Genomic DNA, 17363 nt, shown 5'->3' with positions numbered 1-17363 from the left:
TGGAAACAGTATATCTCAGTGCTTTGCTATTCAATTAAATAGCACCTTGCAACCTTTTTTTTTTTAGTTGCTTTCGATTTGTAACCTTTTATTTAAAAGAGAACTCCGGCTTTCAAACCAAAATTTGATAAAGAGGCCCAAATAACACAGAAACACCATGGGGCACATTAACTAAAGGTCAAAGTGAATTCAAAGTGAATTTTCGAACTCAAAAACTTGGGTACTTCGACCATCAAATAGGCAAAGATTAGATTTGAGAAAACTTTGAATATTCAACCATTCAAAAATCGAAGTACTGTCTCTTTAAAAAACGTTGAATTCGGCACTTCGCCACCTTAAACCTGCCGAATAGCTATGTTTGCCTATGGGAACTCTTAGAACCTACAGCCAATATTTGGCTAAGTTTTTAGAAGTCAAAGTATTTTTTTTTTTTTAAATCGTTCAATCGATCGACTAAATCATTCGATTCGAACGATTTCTACGATCGATTTTAATTCGATCGAAAACAGCTAAAATCAAACAAAAAAAACTTTGACTATCGAATTTTTTCAATTTAATGGTCGAATTTCAAAGTTTTAGCACTTCGAAATTCGACCCTTAGTAAATGTGCCCCCTAATATACCAATCACAGTTGCCTGTTTCTTCAAAAAGTATAAATAAAGGCAATTCTCTATGCTGAAATCCAGCTGTTTTAACAGTTCTTCACTTTCTGCGTCATTTGAAATCCTGGCAGGGAAGGAGGGACTAAACACTGATGTTACAAATTGTAACAACTTCTCCACAGCTTACAGACAGCATGCAGGAACTACATAACCCATGATGTTCTGTTCCTTATTGAAATAATGTGTGCAGGGAATTGTGGGGTTTGGAGAATGTAGACTAAGGACAGCTGGTTGTTGATACAAAGTAACAGTAGTCAGCCAGCTCAGCAAAGTAGTCAGAGAGATCAGCAGGAGAGCAGGGGACTAGGCTTAGGGAACTGTTTCAACCCCTCAAAAATCATGAAAAGGCTGCATATTTTTTTAATTGATGTAAATTGCAAAGTTGCTTGAAATTATGTTTGCTTTTCAATAAGCTTAAGTTATGTTTGTGTGGAGTTGCATTTTTGACCATCTTATATCTTTCTGAAGCAGCTCTTTTCAAAACAGATACATATGTTCAGAATCTGCACCTGGATAACTGAGCTGCCAGACTGAAACACCAGAGAAAGAAAAAAACTTTAGATTTCAATTTTGGGAAAACGGTCAAAAATAAAACAACCTTACTGAAGAAACGTTTTGGAAGGTGAACAACCCCTTTAACTGCTTATCTGACAATTTAGCTGTGTAAGATTTATGCAGTCTGTATTCTTTTCATGTCTGCTATAGAACATGCAAAGCTATCAGGAACTAAGGTGTATGCATTGATGTATATTGCATGGTCACAAGGTTGTTAAAATAGGCAACCCTCTAGCAGTTGTAATTCTTGCTGCTGCAGGAGTAGCAGGCAGGAAAGGATTGGTAAGGGTCCCTTTCAGACACATACTTTTAAGAATAATGGCAGATGGGCCTGAAAATTGGCCTGCTGAAATAAACATTTCTGAATATTTTAGAGATGTGCCAGCCACCCCCAAGATGGATAAAAAGTAAAGTGTAGCCAAAAGGATTCCTAAGAAGAGAGAGGGAGACATATATGCCTGCTCTATCCATATTTCCAGGTTGATTTACCTTTCAACATAAAAAGAAGCAAATCAGACAAAGCAGGGGTAATTCGATCATTTGATCACAGTCTGGAAGGCTTTCTGGTGTACAGTTTTTACCCTGAGCAGCATTTGAATTAACTGATTTTATATCAAGCCATGGATATTGATAGTCATGAAGGGTAAGGGTCATTAAGATGATGGAAGAAACACTCAACCAAAAATGTTCAGATTCATAGGTTTCTAATTTAAGGCAAAACACAATTACAGACTAAATAAAGACTGTGCAATATATCTTATATAGCAGTTGCCATGGTGCATGAAAATTAAATCTGGAGTTGGATCATTAGTCCATTACCTTTATGACTTTCTGCCCACCCAGGGGAGACATTTGCAGAACAATGCCAGAAATAGAATAAAACAGTACAAAACACACTTCCTTCCCTTTCTAGGTATTAAAACTGAAATAAAGAAAAGATTGGTAGCTCTTGCCTCATATCAAATCTGTAAAAGCTAAAAAAAGTGTATGGAAGTGTTACTCACACTTCCATGCATGTTTTAAAAATGTCCATGCCCAATTATGAACAGAAAAGGGCCACAAACGGGGTCAGAAAACAGCATTGAATGGTTACTCTGTAAGGACACCAATAATTAATTTGTGTTAGCTTAGCTAAATATAACTGTAGCGATATCATAATGATTAAAGCATTAAAGAAGGAAAGGCTTCGTGCACTTGGGGGTACTAAATGTTAGGCACCCCCAAGTGATTGTATTGACTTACCTGAAACCCTGGGCCAGTGCTCCTATCGACAGAAAACTGCACAGGCCCAGGGTTCTTCCAGTGAGCACCACGGAGCAATCATCTTCCTCTTTCTTTTGTGCGGCTGTGCATGCACAGTAGAATGAAAAGCCGTACTTTAACTAAAAGTCGGCTATTTCATTCAACTGCGCATGCGTTTGCCCCGGGAAATCTGAAGAAATAAGTGTCAATTGCCTGCCATTCGCCATTAATTGAAATTCGTCTGCATTTTCATTCAGCAATGAATTCAGTTTATACTAAAGGCACTTACCAAGTGGTGTTATACCAGCATTCAAGATGCAAAGCAATAAACAAATGGACTACTCAGTAGAACATTAGACTCTCGTCAAAATATAGCTGCAGTGCAATGCTACAAGTGTCTCTCAAATATCATCTTGAATGATTTGGCTGAATCTGATGCAAGCACATATAATGGGGCTATAATGCAGTCCATTCTGTACACACCCTCAGACTATACTGCTATCCTATACTATGCTTTTACTATAGTTTATTTTATAAAGCTCTAACACATGTATATCACTGTGGAAAAGGAAAAAAAACACAATAGACCAATTAAAGAACTATAAAACAAGCATAAACATGTCAGAGGACCCAGCCAATAACAGCTTACATAGGAGACTCAAATGATGCATGCACTACAGATTTATGGCAGCGCTGTGCAATAAGAGTAAAGAACTGAATCCTCCACAACTTTTTTTCATTAGGGACACACTTTTAATAGCAATTTTGCAGTGAACATGTCTAATATTAGGGGAACATACCTAATACAATAAGAGCCTTAAAAGATTTTTGTGAATCATCTACATTTATTTTATATGTATATCTAGCTTTGCAAGGAGTGCAATCACCTATGAGAACAGTTTGACTCTAGAATGTTTGCCTGCACCCCATTTCATTCATCAATCATTGGGTAAGTAATAGGGATGCACAGAATCCTAATTTGCAAATGCAAACATTTTTACTTCCTTGTTTTGCGACAAAAAGTCACACAATTTCCCTCCCTGTCCCTAATTTGCATATGCAAATTATGATTCGGTTTGGCCAGGCAGAACCGAATCCTGGATACGGTACGTCCCTAGTAAGTAATAAACTGGCAATATGAAGCCAAGCCTGTAGTAATCACTTTTTTTCTATTAAATGGTCTAGGATATAATTAGAGTTCCTGGTTCATTCAGTAGCATAAATAGAGGTTATTGGGACTACAAACAAATTCAGTTTAGGGCCCCAAAACATTTATACGTCTGCCAAGATGTATTAAAATGCTTATTAACCAGCTTTTTCACTCGTAACATCAACGGGTATCCCCTACTTTGGGAACAAGACTCCATAGTTGTACCTCTTTTAACGGTGACTTTTACCCAGTGGCATAAATAGATATTACTGGGTCCCTTAGCAAATTATTTTCCAGGCCCCCAAAATGTTTAGAAGTTTGCCTTGTTTTAACTGTACATGAATTAGGGTCATGTGAGACCCCTTTATCTCCCCCTGCAGTCACAGGGTCTGCTTCCTCTTTATACGCCCTTGATTTTACATTAATAAGAAATAGCAGATCTGCAGGTTTATTTATAATCTTGTGCAACACTACAAAATTGATTTTTCTTATACTACCCAACAGTATCTTCAAGCATTAAATTGCTTTTAATTCTATGATCACGTGGATCACTTCATATTGGTCCATCTGATAAGACAAAGCGGTGGTTTCCCTACACATATCCAGGGAGTGATTATGACTGAAGATTTCGAACCCCCAAATCCCATTATTTGTGCCCTTCCCACATGCCTATACCCTACAATTACAATTTAAAAAAAAAAAAAGCCTGAAGAGGCAAAGTCAATTTCCATCGCGAAACACCGCTTTTTAGCGGGAACGACCACCGGTTGGGAGACGCGACGCCCTGAAATACCACAGGCACCCTCGTACGTAGGAAAGTCATAGGAATTAGGCGCGCGTGTAACCCCCCTCTCAGGTACAAGTGGTCTCTCCCACAGGCGGGCATATCCGTTACATTAATACTACGCGTTGTTGTTTTCACCCTGCCCCCGTCCTCCCCTTTTTTTTTTTTTGTACCCGGTTAATAAGCGAAACACAATTTGCGGAAAACAAAAGCTCCCCAGAGCTCGGTGATGCTAAAGCGGCGTCTCAGGTGAAGGCGGGAGCGGGAGAGAGCGCGCCAACTCTACCTTCAACCGCCTGGAACAAGCGGCTAAAAGAAGGCGGAGCTGCGGCGCGCTTACTGATTGGTTTTTGTAACCCAAGTTGCGTGTGATTGGCGGAACGACTATGGGACATCACAGGGCGCCAGAATAGAAGCTGCAGTGGGTTGTGGAATTCAGCAAAGTTTACGATGAGATCTGGGGAGCTGTCGATAGGAAAGTTTGATATTTTTACGCGCGCTGGGTAGGAAAGGATTCTACAAACGGGTGCTTGGTTGGACCAATTGCTTGCAACTTCATTGGGAATTTTACTTCCATGGGAGAGGTAAGTACAACACGGGGAAAAAACGCGCAACTTCTGTTCCTTTGGTAAACTTTAACTAGCGTTTCCCTGTTCAGTTGGCGGCTGTGAAAAGCTGCAGTTGGATAACATTTGTTGGGACGTCTGTTGCAATTTTAGGCCGTGTGTTACTTTTGGCTACAAGGCTTGCACTCTTATCTCCCGTTGATCACACTGCCCCTCTTCCCCGTGTTGGAATGGAGGGAGATCAACTCTGGACACTTGTTGCGTGTCAGCAGTGAGGGGGTTAAGGCGGCGGATCGGAGCTGTCCCGTGTCTTTGGTTTCATGTTACACACGACTCTCATTCCTACACATTCCCACCCATTCCCGGGCTCTGGCCATTTCCTTTGCGCCAAAACCAACTGTCCCGTGCGCCTAAATCATTTACCCCTCCCTTCTCATCTGCACTGCTCGCCTCGCATTTATTCACCCCGAGTTGTTTCTGATATTTATTATTATGCCCAGCATACTGTCAGTTGGTTAATGTCTCCCCTATAGAAACGATTTCTCCTACTTCTGTTTAAAGATGGAGGTAACGACCTGTTTGACGCTAAAAGATCTGATCAGCACGAAAAAACCCAAATCAGACCCAGTGACAGACGGAAGAAGCGCCTATAAAGTAAGTCCATTAATCTGACTCCTTTTTAACTTCTATTTGTACCGTGTAAACTCTCTGTCCCAGTGACATTTGGGGGCAGATTTATCAAGGGTCGAACTGAATTCGAGGGAATTTTCTAAGTAAAAAAATTCGAAGTCATTTTTTTTTTGGATACTTCGACCATCGAATAGGATACTACGACTTCATATTCGATTCCAAGTAAAAATGGTTCTAATATTCGACCATTCGATAATCGAAGTACTGTCTCTTTAAAAAAACTTTGACTTCAATACTTCGCCAAATTAATCCTGCCGAAGTGCTATGTTAGCCTATGGATTCGATGGTCGAATTTCAAAGTAATTTACACTTCAAAATTCGACCCTTGATAAATCTGCCCCATATTGTACTATGTGGCCAGATGTACGTAGGCTTTAAATGGGTTTTGAATTATTTAGCTTTTGATTCAGTAGCTCACCAGTTGGCAGTTTCAGCAGTCTGGTTGCTAGGGTCCAAATTACCCTAGCAATCATGCACTGGTTTGAATAAGAGGCTGGCCTGTGTACAGGAGAGAGCATGCATAGCAATGTGATGAATGAAAAGTAGCAATAACAACAGATCTGTAGCCTTACAAAGCATTTTGTTTCTAGATGGGGTCAGTGACCCCCATTTGGATGCTGGAAAAAAACGTCAGGAGAAGAAGGCAAATCATTTATAAAGCATACAAAAAATGACGAACAATTGGAAAATTTGCTTCATATTAGCCATTCTAATAACAAGCTGAAAGGCGAGCCAATAAACAAATACCGCTGCCAACGTTCTAAGGATCGTATCATATGAGAAGTGACAGAGCCGTGGCTCCCCATTTCAGCTGCCATTTTGCTCTGCGCTAAAGTTGGGCATCTGTTAGTTCTGTTGGGTGCAAAGTTGATCCCGCTAGTTAGACCCACTGATACAATTTGATTTCATTATCATTAGACCATCTCATATGGGTGGTTCACCTTCAAACTCATTGTTGTTTTCAGATAGATCACCAGAAATAAAGACTTTTTCCAATTACTTTCTATTTTCTGTGTCACTGTTTTTCTAATATTGAAGTGTAAAATGTAATTTTTCACCCTCTAAAGCAGCTCTGCGGGAGGGGTTGTCGGACCTGTAAACTGTTCTAAATTGATACATTTAGTTGATACATTTTTTTATCTTTGTCCCTGCTGAGTAGAATCTCTGTGTTTCATTACAGGCAGCTGTTAGACTTGATACAATAGTTGCTAATACTCCAGAGATACTGCTGAGAAATGTATCAACTCAATGTTGCAAAAATGTAACCGTTCAGAATCTGCGCCTGAATTACTGAGCTGCCAGACTCAAACACCAGAGACAGGAACATTCAACTTTAAACTTTGAATTTGGAAAAACTGCAAAAAATAAATCATGTAATTGAAAAAAAATATTTATTTCTGGGGATCAATCTGAAAACAATTGAACTGAAAAAGAGTCTGGAAGGTGAACAACCCCGCGAAATATATGACATATTTAATGCACTATAGCACAGGTTCATTTGTTTTAAACATTATAATCCTTTCTAAATAAGTTGCTAATTCATCATCTGAGAAAATGCCAACCCTTTAAACACTTTTGCACATTTATGGGGAGAATTGGGTGACCTACCACTGCAGGACCTATACTCCCACTTAGCATTCAGAATACACTAATAGATTGTTTGTGCAATTTGACCGTCCACAAGCAGGCAAAATTGTACTGTGTCTGGCATCTATCCTGTTAGTGGCCATCTTGAGTCAGATCCAGTGGATAATTTGTCATCACTTTAGTTTTGGGGTTATTGTTTGGGCATTTCACTGTGTGATCACACAGACTGCATGATGTGGCCTGTATAATTGCCAGTCTTACTGAGCTCAGGTACACCATAAATGTAAAAATCAAATAGCAGTTTGCTTATATTTAATAAAAAATATTGGTTAAGGAATTTTTCTTTCATGTATTTTATTTATTTTCAAGGAGAATATGTTTGATCGGTTCAAGATCAGCCCAAGGTTACCATTAAGAAGTGAGCCAATTGATTTATCGAAGCATAAGAGTTTTACCCCAGAAAGAATTCCAGTCACGCCTGTGAAAGTGGCTGAGAGGCCTCAAGCTGATCCTTGGACCCCCACAGCCAATCTGAAGATGCTAATAAGTGCTGCAAGCCCAGAAATCAGGGACAGAGAAAAGAAAAAAGAACTCTTCCGCCCCATTGAAAATAATGGGATCGAGAAAACGGACACTGATTTACAACTGGTAGGTTTTATTAATAGGTTGATTTGTTGTTTTATTTTTGTACGACAAGGCTGCATCACTTGCGGCATGTGCTACTACATTATATACTGTATTATATATTGTTCATCGTAGAGAATACGGAAAGAAAGTTATAAAACAGGAATAGCTGCTAAATTGTGATTTTATTACAAGTGTTGTGATCCAATGGCAAAATATTATAAGTTGCGTAGTTCATTTGTCAGGGTAATGGAAAAGATGTTTGACCTAGTTCTGTTGTATGGAAATGAATAGCCCTATATGGACTTGTTCCTTTCAGAGATCAAGGCTTACTTATCACAGCTGCTATTGTATGCATGTCAGAACATGTTTTAGTTGCTTGACACATCAACATAAGCAACAAAGGCTCATGGTGTAGAGGGTTTCTTAATCGCCACGGTCCATGGAAATCAAAGTATATTTATCTGCAGACCGTCGCTTCCCATTTACTTGAAATCAAAGTGTCCCATTTGGCGCACGATTGTGACAGGAGGCTAATAATGACTTGAGAAAGTTGACTTTTGCGTTACCAAGCAATATCCCTCTACCCTCAAACGTGAGCTCATGCCTGTGTTAAAGCACTTTTACACAGATGGAAAAGTGTAAAAAAATAATTTTTTTCAAAGTTTTTAATATATACCATATTTTGAATACATATGGTACTTGATCTTAATGGTCTATATTAAAGGAATTGTTCAGTATAAAAATAAAAACTATAAATAGGCTGTGCAGAATTAAAATGTTTCTAATATAGTTAGCCAAAAATGTAATCTAATATTAAGGCTGGAGTGACTGGACGTGTAACAGATCATAACACTACTTTCTGCTTTGCAGCTCTCTTGGTTTCCACTGATTGGTTACCAGGCAGTAACCAATCAGTGAGTTGAGGGGGGGGGGCATATGGGCCATAACTGTTGCTTTTGAATCTGAGCTGAATGCTGAAGATCAATTGCAAACTCACTGAACAGTTATGTCCCATGTGGCCGTCCTTAAAGTCCGTTGACTAACCCCGAGTTAGAGAGCTGCAAAGCAGGAAGTTGGATTCTGTCTATTATGTTAGACATCCAGCCACTCCAGTATTTATACATTACATTTTTGCCTAACTAACTATATTAGAAATGTTTTCTATTTTGCACATCTAATTATCCGCTTTTTCTTTTTACACTGTACTGTTCCTTTAAGCTTTGTAAAAATGCAGAAGTTGCTTCCTATCTACTGTCAAAGTATTGGTTGCAAGCTGAGTGTATGGACGTTTATGGTTAAACAGCTACTTTTACTAATATCAAACTTCTATTTGTTATTTTTTTTGGCAGATGGATTGTGTTGATGATATCGATGATTTAGAAAAGAGGCCTAGTAGAAAGCAAAAAAGTTTAGGTCTCTTGTGCCAAAAGTTTTTGGCCCGCTATCCCAGCTACCCTATTTCAACTGAAAAAATGACCATATCCTTGGATGAAGCCGCTTCTAGCCTTGGTATGTACAACCTCTCACATAGTCTAATTTGTATAAAGCTTGTCACATACTATCTATGCAAACATTTAGGGGCCGATTCACTAAGCTCGAGTGAAGGATTCGAATGAAAAAAATTCGAATTTCGAAGTATTTTTTTGGTACTTCGACCATCGAATTGGTTAAATTCGTTCGAATTCGAACGAATCGAACGAAAAATCGTTCGACTATTCGACCATTCGATAGTCGAAGTACTTTCCCTTTTAAAAAAACTTCGACCCCCTACTTCGGCAGGTAAAACCTACCGAAGTCAATGTTAGCCTATGGGGAAGGTCCCCATAGGTTTGCTAACCTTTTTTTGATCGAAGGATTTTCCTTCGATCGTTGGATTAAAATCCTTCGAATCGTTCGATTCGAAGGATTTAATCGTTCGATCGAACGAAAAATCCTTCGATCGATCGAACGAACGTTTAGCGCTAAATCCTTCGATATTCGAAGTCGAAGGATTTCAATTCGAGGGTCGAATTTCGAAGTATTTTTTACTTCGAAATTCGACCCTTAGTGAATCTGCCCCTTAATGTTTTTAAGCTTGCCTACACCTTTTTATCTGCAATTAGATTTCTGTCCTAAATAAGAGAGTTTAATTTAATCTACTTTCTGTTTAACAGGGGTGGAACGAAGGCGTATTTATGATATTGTCAATGTACTGGAATCTCTGCATCTTGTCGGCCGTGTGGCCAAAAACCAATACTGTTGGCACGGACAACATAACTTGAATGAGACACTAAGTGACTTACAACGGGTTGGAGAAAAACAAAATTACAGAGCGCAAATAGCTTGCTTTCACTTCAAAGACATGGGAATGGAATACAAGTGCGATGAACAGAAAAAAGGCTGTAACATGGATCAGCAGAATACCCCTTTCATAGAACTGTCTGAAGCAGACTGTCCTTCAGGTATGGGGGTTTGGTAATCTAGTGATAGTGAAGATAAACTTGATTATTTCAGAAACTATGCAGAATATTTAAAGTTTCTTTCAGTTTGATGAAGCTTACATTAAATTTTAATTTTTGTAGTAGTTCCTTTAAATTATTTATAGGGATGCACCGAATCCAGGATTCGGACAGGATTCTGCCTTTTTCAGCAGGATTCGGCCGTATCTTTCTGCCCAGCCGAACCAAATCTGAATTTGCATATGCAAATTAGGAACGGGGAGGAAAATTGCATGACTTTTTGTCACAAAACAAGGAAGTAAAAAATGTTTTCCCCTTCCTACCCCTAATTAGCATATGCAAATTAGGGTTCGGTATTCGGCCGAATCTTTCGCAAAGGATTCAGGGGTTCGCCGAATCCAAAATAGTGGATTCGGTGCATCCCTAATTATTTATCATTGAAGCAAGTCAGTTTTTCACATATACTATATGATCAACTGTGAATGTTTTATACGTGTCATGCCAGTGACTGGTTTAATAAAAGATTTTTGTTTCTCTCAGTATCCTCAAGCAGCCGCAAGGACAAGTCTTTGCGTATCATGAGTCAGAAGTTTGTCATGCTATTTCTTGTATCTACAACAAAGATAATCTCTCTGGAGATTGCTGCCAAGATCTTGATTGAAGAGAGCCAGGATGCTGCTGATCACAGCAAATTTAAAAGTAAGTATTGCTTTACTTTGAGGCATTACTACTGTTTGTTTGTGGCTACTATTCCTGTTTTAAAGTAGCAAATATTTCCTGGATTGGAGAGTTTTTGTCCAATCAAAACCATTAACTATGCGTGAAAACAACTGCACAGTTTAGTGAGTGGTTATTTTTCTGTTTTACCCAGCAAAAGTCCGAAGGCTGTATGACATTGCCAATGTTCTGACTAGTCTGGGACTTATAAAGAAAGTGCACGTTACAGATGAGAGAGGACGAAAACCTGCTTTTAAGTGGATTGGTCCTGCTGATTTCAGTGCGGGTGTTGGTAAGTAGGGTTATAAGAAAATACATTTCATTTGCATCTTTAAAGTAAATGACATCAGCAATTATAGTTTCAGGTCAACCTTTGTGCTTTCACCCTGCTGACTCGTATTGTTGTGGAGCAACTTTGTGGAAATCGTGGGTTCCAGTGTGAATTTTATTTGGGTTCCAGTGTGATTTTTATTTGAGCTTTAGCCTACAAACAAGAACACCATATATACCTAGAAATACATGTCCCCACAAACCAAAATGTATTCATGGAGAGGCATTCTGGGCTAATGTCAGTAGCATAACAATGTACATTAGGTTTCCTTTGTGTGCCTAAACTAAACAATCTTTTTGTGTTTTTAGAAGACCAGAAAATGGAAGTTACAACAACGACCCCATCACCAGATTCAAAAAAAGAAGCATGTAGCCTGTCTCCAGCATCAGATCGAGTCAAACAGAGACTTTTTCGACACTCGTCTTTCAACGTAGTTCAGTCCTTCACCGATGTAAAGAGGAAAGTTTGCTCTCAGCCATGCAGTCCCCAGAAACCTCAAGGTAGGAGCTGGCAGTATTTCTAAAGGTATATGATTTGGCTAAACTAATCTTGTACTAAACTCATTGTTACTTTTTATCTTAAGGTGTTGAAAGCAGTGACAGTTATGCCTCAAAGATGGCCCATCTAGCAACTATATATAAACAGAAGACTGAAGAAGATTCAAAGTGAGTATTGTTTTTGTATTTTCGTGGTGAGTAGTGAGGTTATACTCGCATGCTGGGGTTCTTAGTGGCCCACAAAATACTGTGACTTTCAGGTCTGTGTGTATCCATTATGACCGCGCAAAGCCATGATTTTAATTTTATCGACAATCGTTTCATTCTGTTTTTTTATCTTATTTGTTTTTATAGGCATATAAGTTCTACTTCAAGGAATGGAAGTACAGGAAATGCTGCACTGCCTTTCTCTGTTGTTGTCCCTGTTCCAGTGAAATCTGATTATTGTGTACAACCTGTAGTTCATGAAGTACCTCACAAAACAATTCATGAGCCATTAAGCATAGTGCCACCTTCCCAGTCCCATGAAGAGTGCACAAACCATGGTTTTGTCCCTAACCAGCCATACATGTATCTTCCCTCAAATTCAGTCATTATGCTTTGTGGAAACCTATCAGAAGGAAAAGCCAGTGAACAGCTGGCTAAGAGTTTACATCTAGTCCCAGGCAGTGACTTTCCTACATCCGAAGAAAGCAATACATCTAAACAAGAAAGGCCAACAAAACGGCAACATACTGGCAAAGATGATGCACCTCTGTCTCTAGTCTTACCAAAGGTACATTTGCACACAACATGTTGTAGTAAAAAAGCAGCTATTATTTAGCATTGAGGCTTTTTCTTTTTTTTTTTTATAGTTTTTCTTTCTTGACACTTAAGTCATGTATATCATTGGTCTTAGCTTACATGATGTATTGGAGCTAACTGGCTTTACAAATAATGAAGCAAATCCTGCATGGAGAGATACAGATTTATGAGAGGATGGTTAATGAAAACATTATTTCAGAAATACTACAGAATTCTTAGTTTTTTCTATTTAGTTTTTTCTTTCCATGAGATTCAGTTTATAATAAATTTTCATTTTCACAATAGCTTCCCTTTAAGATATCTATTATAACATTGTGCAACCAGGTCCTATTTCGAACCAAAGCCCATAGAACAATAATTTTTGGCATTGTCACTTTAGTTTGACTATATTTTAGTTAATCAGCCAAAGTAGCTCATGGCTGCAATCATCAGCAGGTGTATGTGGTCATGTGTATTGCTATATAGCATCTTAGATGACTTCTAAATTCTCATAACAACAAAGGCATTGACGTAACAGGCCCAAAGGAAGTGTGGAGAAAGTATAGCCTTTCTAAATAGAGATTTGATTAGTTCCGAATTAATATTTGTGAGAATATTTACGGCTTGGAAATATCCCATGTAATTTCAATCTCAAGAAATGGTTGAGAAACATTGTCTGTGGGCAGAAGGATTTCTTTCTTCACCCTAGAATTACAGGTGGCCTCTGTATAATGGAAAGCAGCTACAGTTTTAATTTCTATTACAGAAATCCAGATTGCATGATACCCAGTCGCTATGGAAAACAGTCTGTAAACCCACAACGCCAGAGCAGTTGCACCATGTTTCCAGTGGGAAAGAGTATAACACAGAACCAGGCACAAAGCCCAATAATTTGGGAGAGCACACTGAACAAGTTGGTAGCACACTACTGCCTTCTGACCATGTTCATGTACAGCCTGCTGTGCCACCACAGTTCCTCTACGTTCCCACAACAGCAGGTTTGTTGGCATTTTAAGTGTTACTAAAGTACAAGTCTGCAATTTGTTTTCATTACATTATATGATGTTTACTTTTTTCTAGGTCTCAATGGCTTCAATTTTCTAGTTCATGCAAATCATTCTGTTGGTCTTTCTCCAAGTCAGCTAGCGTCCCTTAACGTTCCCTATGTGATGGTACCATCTTCAGCGTTGACCGCATTCCCTTTTATTTGCTCTCCTGCTGTGCCTTCTGGTGCCAATTGCTCCTCTTCAAATGGAGGCATGAATTTCAGCCAAGCTGGCACATCATCACCCACTCATCTTACGATTGGTGCCTCACAGATGGCTGCCCCCCGGCTGTTTGAGGCTGCTGTAGATCAGGCAAAGAATTCTTCCCCACTGAGTACGAGCACTGGATCGGGAATGTGTGGTGGTTCTAAAGCAGACTCCCATGACTGTTTGAGTCAGTCAGTGCACAATGCAAAATTGCATAAGGTAAGGATACCGTTTTTATTTATTTACATTGTTCTCACTTCAGTGAAGTGGCAGTGCCTTTGGTTAGCTATAAATATGGCAGAATATTACCTTAAATCTCGAACAATTTCATCAGATCATGACATGCAAGTCCCATTGTGTTAATGAGCATGCAATGTGATGAACATCTCTAACTAATGACAACTGATCATAATCAAAGTTCCCTGTGAAATCTCAAAATTAGCTGCATTCAGATCTTTTAAAGCAATACGCAGTTTTGTTAAATGTTCCCTTTTCTTGTTACATATACTGCACCAAGCAAATGCAACTTCGTCTCATGTCATCTTGCAGTAATTTACTATATTGTTAAACAAATTGGCCCATCATCGTGCACATGTATTTTGTGTTCATATACAGTGAGGCACCACATGATCTTTCTTTTTTTGTGATTTCTAACATGGAGAATGAACATTTGATGCCAGGTTTGCTTCAACAGCGAATGTGCCTAGCATGAAATTCATGGGAATAGAAGATCAGGCAGAACAAGATTGCGCCCACTAACCCGGTTGCTGTACTCTGCTTTTCCAGAATGGGTACAGCAAATGGGCCAATATTGGGGGGGGTACAGATTTGCATTTTGGGAGCAAGGTCTCTGCAGGGGTACTAACTTGTAAAAAAGAAAAAAAAATGCATCAAACTCTCCTTTTAAGGTAGACTACAGTATAATCACTATTTTACTTCTGCTTTCTTTTAAAGTCGCCAACACCCTCAACTCCAAAAAGCATTCGTCCAATTCACAAAGATGCCTTCTTCAAAACTCCAGGTAGTCTAGATGTGTCCTCTTCCAGGAAACGACAAAGGACCCAAACCAGAACTTCCAGCTCTGCACAAAGGAAACTGGATATAGACAGCAGTGTAGTCAACTAAGGGGACACAACTGCACTACTCCACCACTTGAGAAGAAATCACCAGCAAACCACAGTTTTGTGTAGGCTTACACAAAGACCCATCCATAGCTAGAAATACTTTTATTTGCTGCTTTAAAATAAAGAGATGAGCCTGCAATCACTGGTTAAAAGTGACTGTTGTGATTTGGCAAAAGCACAAAATATTACGAGCACTTAAATAACTTTTTTTGCTTTCATGGTAGCTTGTGGCTGTTACAGTTAGGGATGCACCAAATACACTATTTTAGGATTTGGCCGAATCCTTTTGTGAAAGATTCAGCCGAATACCGAAAGAAATCCTAATTTGCATGTGTAAATTAGTGGAAATAGAACCACACGCAAAGTATGCAGTTAAAAAATTTTGACTTTGTTTATGCAATGAAAAGTCATGTGATTATTTTTTTTTGGATTCAGTTCGGCCAGGCACTTTGATTCGGCTGAATCCTGGATTCAGTGCGTTCCTAGTTAGTCTGTGTTTACAAGCCTGATTGCTTGATGTGAAATGAGTTTGGACTTATGGCTGGTACGCACTCCATCCTACAATGCCTTGAATCTGGATGCCTGAAAACCAACTCCAAAGACTCATGCTATCGCCAAGCTGTGGTAACATAGACATTGTACTTGAATATAAATGTATTCTCATTTTTGTAACCCTTATTTTAGTACCAGCCCTCCTGAATTTAAGGGTATTTTAGTGGTAAAGAATGTAACTTCCTTTGAACATTAAGACCAAATTAACTGTGAATCATATTCTATATTTTTATAGAATAAGGTGTTTACATGGTATATAATTTAGCTGTGATAATATTTCTAATAATTTTAGTGTTGCCATATTTTCATGGCTTATTGTCATTTTTTTTTTTAATTGAGTGCTATCCTAAAATTCTGCGGTTCATTGTGTCCTCAAATATATAATTGGTTATTAATTATTGTATTTAAACAGCCATTTAAAGTATTTGTATGTATGTCAGAACTAAAATAGGCAACCTATTTGGGTGGTTTCAACTTGTGTATGAAATTTACATAAAACAAAGATGATTTTAAACTGTAAAGCGGTGTTGCTGACCCCTGGAATCCTATGGGACAAAAGTCCTTTTGGAAAATTATGAACCACTTGATCATACTTTTAAAAAAAAGACACTACAATAGCACTCTTGTTCACGTTCTGGTCTTTCATTTTTCTGGTTGTCTTTACCAATGAACACACTTTTCAGAATTACATTCCTTGTAATATTTAAGTTAATCTTAAATATGCCTTTGGTTTTTACCAGATACTGTCACTAGTAGGCAATGTGTTTGCACTGATAATGCTGTAATAATTATGCACTAGGATTCTATGAGCTTAAACTGCTAAACCTCAGCAACAAGTATTAACAGGGCTTTCTTTAAATACTTGTATCTACCATGTTTACATTCTCAACAGTCTCCTCTAAAGGAAATGGTGCTATTTTCCGTATTTTTATCCAAAGCTGTTTAGTATGATAATGCACTGTTAAGTCTATATGTTTTGGTTTTGTACTGCTACTTGAGCGTTTTTCTTATGTGCAAATTATTGCCACATTTCCGAAGTACCTCTGGCTCAATAAAGACAACCATAAAAAAAAGGGAATTTGTTTCATTGCAACAAGAGGTTTGTGACTTTATGGTTAGATTCATTAAATGGCTACCATAACCTAATATACCTGCATGCATCATTTTGTTGATCTCCGTATAAGCTGTTAGTGTTTCTAGTGAAGTATTCCATTCAAAATGTTTTGGGCTGACCACTCTCTATGATGATCTAGGCCATGTCCACTTCTGGTTTTCTGTGTATTCTTAGTAAATAAGAAGGGTTGAGGCCAGATAGATACACTGCTCCAGAAACACTCCATATTGAACACAGGTCCAAACAGCTGACAGCAAGAGCTATTCAAAAAAAATAAGAAGCTATCTTGCACTTCTGTCATCCATGCTTGATGCTATTAATCGCCAGGGTCACAAAATGCTAGAAGTGTGTCTTTAAAAACAATTTATGACTTATTCCAAGTTTCTTCTGATGAGGAAGACCAGTTTTATAGTTTTTTTGGCGGGGGGGTTCCTGTTATAGCGATCCATGTTTATTTTTTTTCGTTTTTTTTTGGAAATTGGTTCACTACCTATTTAAAAACGTGTTAGTCATCTCATGATAATCCAGGGCTCTTTGCACATATCCATCAGTTTGCACTCCTCTCAGGTCCTAGCAGATGCAGAGGGCCTTCTAAAGTGGGGGTTACTTGTTAAAGGTCAAATTTGTGTTTTTGTTGGGTTTTTTTTTTCTACCTTCAATAAACTCACAACTTGAATGTTTGCTTAATTGT

General features: G+C 38.5%; 1 protein-coding gene across 3 annotated transcripts; it reads left to right on the top strand.

Moving 5' to 3' along the window:
- The first annotated feature begins 4612 nt into the window (after positions 1–4612).
- On the top strand, positions 4613–16704 carry e2f7.L (E2F transcription factor 7 L homeolog). 3 transcript variants are annotated; one of them, XM_018251294.2, is made up of 13 exons: positions 4613–4977; positions 5493–5613; positions 7606–7884; positions 9213–9372; positions 10017–10304; positions 10842–11000; positions 11173–11310; positions 11658–11849; positions 11933–12014; positions 12201–12621; positions 13396–13627; positions 13710–14101; positions 14837–16704. In XM_018251294.2, exons 2-13 carry the CDS (start codon positions 5521–5523, stop codon positions 15005–15007), a joined length of 2607 nt encoding a protein of 868 aa, XP_018106783.1. In that variant the 5' UTR covers positions 4613–4977; positions 5493–5520; the 3' UTR covers positions 15008–16704.
- Positions 16705–17363: the final 659 nt, after the last annotated feature.

Source organism: Xenopus laevis, chromosome 3L (genome assembly GCF_017654675.1).
Source record: "Xenopus laevis strain J_2021 chromosome 3L, Xenopus_laevis_v10.1, whole genome shotgun sequence".
NCBI lineage: Eukaryota > Metazoa > Chordata > Amphibia > Anura > Pipidae > Xenopus > Xenopus laevis.
This window is presented reverse-complemented; position numbering and strand designations above follow the sequence as displayed.